Source organism: Pyrgilauda ruficollis, unplaced genomic scaffold (assembly GCF_017590135.1).
Source record: "Pyrgilauda ruficollis isolate IOZ18807 unplaced genomic scaffold, ASM1759013v1 scaffold1694, whole genome shotgun sequence".
In the NCBI taxonomy this organism is placed as follows: Eukaryota; Metazoa; Chordata; class Aves; order Passeriformes; family Passeridae; genus Pyrgilauda; species Pyrgilauda ruficollis.
Window position 1 is genome coordinate 22 of NW_024515809.1, and position 4,419 is coordinate 4,440.

A 4,419-nucleotide genomic window follows, 5' to 3' on the forward strand; every position below is an offset into this window, starting at 1 on the left:
GTTGGGTTTTTGGGGTCACACACGGATTTTTGGGGTCAGGGTTGGGGTTTTTGGGGTCACACCCGGATTTTTGGGGTCCCCCCGGGTTTTGGGGTCAGCGTTGGGGTTTTTGGGGTCCCTGTTGAGGGTTTTGGGGTCCCCCAGGGGATTTTTGGGGTCCCCCAAGCTTTGGGATCCCGCTCACGTTTTGGGGTTTCCCCCATGGATTTTGGGGTCCTGCCCAGGATTAGGGCTGGGATTTTGGGGTTGGGGTTTTGGGGTTGGGATTTTGGGGTCACACCCAGATTTTTGGGGTCCCTGCTGAGGGTTTTGGGGGTCCCCCAAGCTTGGGGTCCTGCCCAAATTTTAGGATTTCCCCCATGGATTTTGGGGTCCTGCCCAGGATTAGGGTTAGGATTTTGGGGTTGGGGTTTCGGGGTTGGGGTTTTAGGGCCAGGGTTGGGATTTTTGGGGTCCCCCGGGGGATTTTTGGGGTCACCTCTCCCACTCCTCCTCGGCCTCCTCGGCCGTCAGGGTGCGGTGCCGGGCCAGGGGGGTGAAGTTGAACCAGTTCCTGACCGGGAAAGCCTCGAAGGCGCCGTCGGGGCATTGCGTGAAGATGTAATAGGAGGCGTTCTCGGTGACACCCCCCTTCTTCACACCCCGAAACCTGCCGGGGCACGGCGGGGTCACCCCGAAATCTGACGGGAATCACCCCAAAAATGCCCCAGAAACACCCCAAAAAAAACCCGAGAGAAATAGCCCAAAAAACCCAAGAGCAATACCCCAAAATCTGACAGCAATCACCCCAAAAACTGACAGGAATCACCCCAAAAACCCCAAACCTCAAATCCCAAAAACCCAAAATCCACAACCCCAAATCCCTGCTCCTTTCCCACCCCAAACCCCAAAACCCCAAATCCCAAATCTCTGCTCCTTTCCCACCCCAAACCCCAAACCCCAAAACCCCAAATCTCAAAACCCCAAATCCCAAATCCCTGCTCCTTTCCCACTCCAATCCCATTTCCCAAACCCCAAATCCTGCTCCTTTCCCACCCCAAAAACCCCAAATCCAAACCCCAAAACCCCAAATCCCACACCCCAAAAACCCCAAAACCCCAAATCCCACCCCCCAAAAACCCCAATTCCCACCTCCTGCCGCCTTTCCCGTTGACCCTGAGCAGCCAGGGCTGATCCTCGGCCCGGAATTCCCGCAGCACGATCCCGTATTTTTTCCTCCGCGCTTCCTCGCGCAGCCGCCGGTGGAACTCGCTCCCCGCGCCCGACTCGGGCAGCTCCTCCTCGGCGTAGATGCGCTTGTTGCTCATGTCCCGCTCCATCCGCGCCTGTGGGGGGATGATCCTAAATCCCAGAGGCCCCAAATCCCCTGATCCCAAAGATCCCAGAGATCCCAAATCCCCTGGTCCCAGAGATCCCAAATCCCTGATCCCAAATTCTGTTGCTGCCGATCCCCGCTCGGCGTAGATGCGCTTGTTGCTCATGTCCCGCTTCATCCTGGCCTGTGGGGGGGTGATCCCAAATCCCAAAGATCCCAAATCCCCTGATCCCAAATCCCAGAGGCCCCAAATCCCCTGATCCCAAAGATCCCAGAGATCCCAAATCCCCTGGTCCCAGAGATCCCAAATCCCTGATCCCAAATTCTGTTGCTGCCGATCCCCGCTCGGCGTAGATGCGCTTGTTGCTCATGTCCCGCTTCATCCTGGCCTGTGGGGGGGTGATCCCAAATCCCAAAGATCCCAAATCCCCTGATCCCAAATCCCAGAGGCCCCAAATCCCCTGATCCCAAAGATCCCAGAGATCCCAAATCCCCTGGTCCCAGAGATCCCAAATCCCTGATCCCAAATTCTGTTGCTGCCGATCCCCGCTCGGCGTAGATGCGCTTGTTGCTCATGTCCCGCTTCATCCTGGCCTGTGGGGGGGTGATCCCAAATCCCAAAGATCCCAAATCCCCTGATCCCAAATCCCAGAGGCCCCAAATCCCCTGATCCCAAAGATCCCAGAGATCCCAAATCCCCTGGTCCCAGAGATCCCAAATCCCTGATCCCAAATTCTGTTGCTGCCGATCCCCGCTCGGCGTAGATGCGCTTGTTGCTCATGTCCCGCTTCATCCTGGCCTGTGGGGGGGTGATCCCAAATCCCAAAGATCCCAAATCCCCTGATCCCAAATCCCAGAGGCCCCAAATCCCCTGATCCCAAAGATCCCAGAGATCCCAAATCCCCTGGTCCCAGAGATCCCAAATCCCTGATCCCAAATTCTGTTGCTGCCGATCCCCGCTCGGCGTAGATGCGCTTGTTGCTCATGTCCCGCTTCATCCTGGCCTGTGGGGGGGTGATCCCAAATCCCAAAGATCCCAAATCCCCTGATCCCAAATCCCAGAGGCCCCAAATCCCCTGATCCCAAAGATCCCAGAGATCCCAAATCCCCTGGTCCCAGAGATCCCAAATCCCTGATCCCAAATTCTGTTGCTGCCGATCCCCGCTCGGCGTAGATGCGCTTGTTGCTCATGTCCCGCTTCATCCTGGCCTGTGGGGGGGTGATCCCAAATCCCAAAGATCCCAAATCCCCTGATCCCAAATCCCAGAGGCCCCAAATCCCCTGATCCCAAAGATCCCAGAGATCCCAAATCCCCTGGTCCCAGAGATCCCAAATCCCTGATCCCAAATTCTGTTGCTGCCGATCCCCGCTCGGCGTAGATGCGCTTGTTGCTCATGTCCCGCTTCATCCTGGCCTGTGGGGGGGTGATCCCAAATCCCAAAGATCCCAAATCCCCTGATCCCAAATCCCAGAGGCCCCAAATCCCCTGATCCCAAAGATCCCAGAGATCCCAAATCCCCTGGTCCCAGAGATCCCAAATCCCTGATCCCAAATTCTGTTGCTGCCGATCCCCGCTCGGCGTAGATGCGCTTGTTGCTCATGTCCCGCTTCATCCTGGCCTGTGGGGGGGTGATCCCAAATCCCAAAGATCCCAAATCCCCTGATCCCAAATCCCAGAGGCCCCAAATCCCCTGATCCCAAAGATCCCAGAGATCCCAAATCCCCTGGTCCCAGAGATCCCAAATCCCTGATCCCAAATTCTGTTGCTGCCGATCCCCGCTCGGCGTAGATGCGCTTGTTGCTCATGTCCCGCTTCATCCTGGCCTGTGGGGGGGTGATCCCAAATCCCAAAGATCCCAAATCCCCTGATCCCAAATCCCCAAATCCCAAAGATCCCAAACCCCCCTCGTCCTGAATCTGGATCCCAACGGATCCACGCAGCCCCAAGTCCTGACAAGAAAGGATCAGGGTCGGGGCTGATCCTAAATCCCAGAGACCCCAAACCTCCTGATCCTAAATCCCAGAGACTCCAAACCTCCTGATCGTGAATCCCAGAAGTCCCAAATCCCCTGATCCCAAATCCCTGAGATCCCAAATCCCTGATCCCAAACCCTGCTGCTGCCGATCCCCGCTCGGCGTCGATGCGCTTTTTGCTCATGTCCCGCTCCATCCTGCTCTGAATGGGGTGAGATTGGGATGATCCTAAATCCCAGAGGCCCCAAATTCCTGAATCCCAAAGATCCCAAATCCCCTGGTCCCAAATCCCTGAGGTCCCAAATCCCTGATCCCAAATTCTGCTGCTGCCGATCCCCGCTCGGCGTGGATGCGCTTGTTGCTCATGTCCCGCTCCATCCTGGCCTGGGTGGGGATGATCCTAAATCCCAGAGATCTCAAACCCCTGAATCCCAAAGATCCCAAATCCCAGAGGCCCCAAATCCCCTGATCCCAAAGATCCCAAATCCCAGAGGTCCCAAATTCCTGATCCCAAATCCCAGAAGTCCCAACACACCTGTGTCCAGGTGCTCAGGGCTCCCAAACCCCCTGGGCTCACCTGGCGCTCCCAAAGCCCCTGGGCTCACCTGGAGCTCCCAAACCCCCTGGGCTCACCTGGGGCTCCCAAACCCCCTGGGCTCACCTGTGCCCAGGTGCTCAGGCTCACTCTGTCGGCGCTGTTGAAGGCCATGATGTTGTAGCGTTTCGGGGTGTTCCTGTCGAGGGGAGGGGCAAAAAAAAATCCCCTGAGACCCCTCCCCAAATTCCCGTGAGAGCCCAAAAACGCCCCCAGACCCCAAAATCCCCCATTCCCACCCCAAATCCTGGACCCCAAATCCCAAATTCTCCCCAGACCCCAAATCCTGGACTCCAAATCCCGGACCCCAGACCCCCAATCCCAAATCCTGGACCCCAAATCCCAAATTCCCCCTGGACCCCAAATCCCAGAACCCAAATCTGCCCCAAGAACCCCAAATTTCAAATGCTTGACCCCAAATCCCCAATCCCTGACCCCAAATCCTGGACCCCAGACCCCAAATCCTTGACCCCAAATCCCAGATCTGAACCCCAAATCCCAAATTTCCCCCAGACCCCAAATCCCGGACCCCAGA

General features: G+C 56.9%; 1 protein-coding gene across 1 annotated transcript; it reads right to left on the bottom strand.

Annotated features, from left to right (window-relative positions):
* Window positions 1-468: 468 nt before the first annotated feature.
* On the bottom strand, window positions 469-4,023 carry LOC121351516 (general transcription factor IIF subunit 1-like; the record flags this gene model as incomplete). Its single annotated transcript, XM_041463687.1, has 3 exons — window positions 469-649; window positions 1,132-1,325; window positions 3,951-4,023. Coding segments are annotated over 3 exons (442 nt in total), but the record flags the coding sequence as incomplete, so codon positions are not given.
* Between the last annotated feature and the right edge of the window lie 396 nt (window positions 4,024-4,419).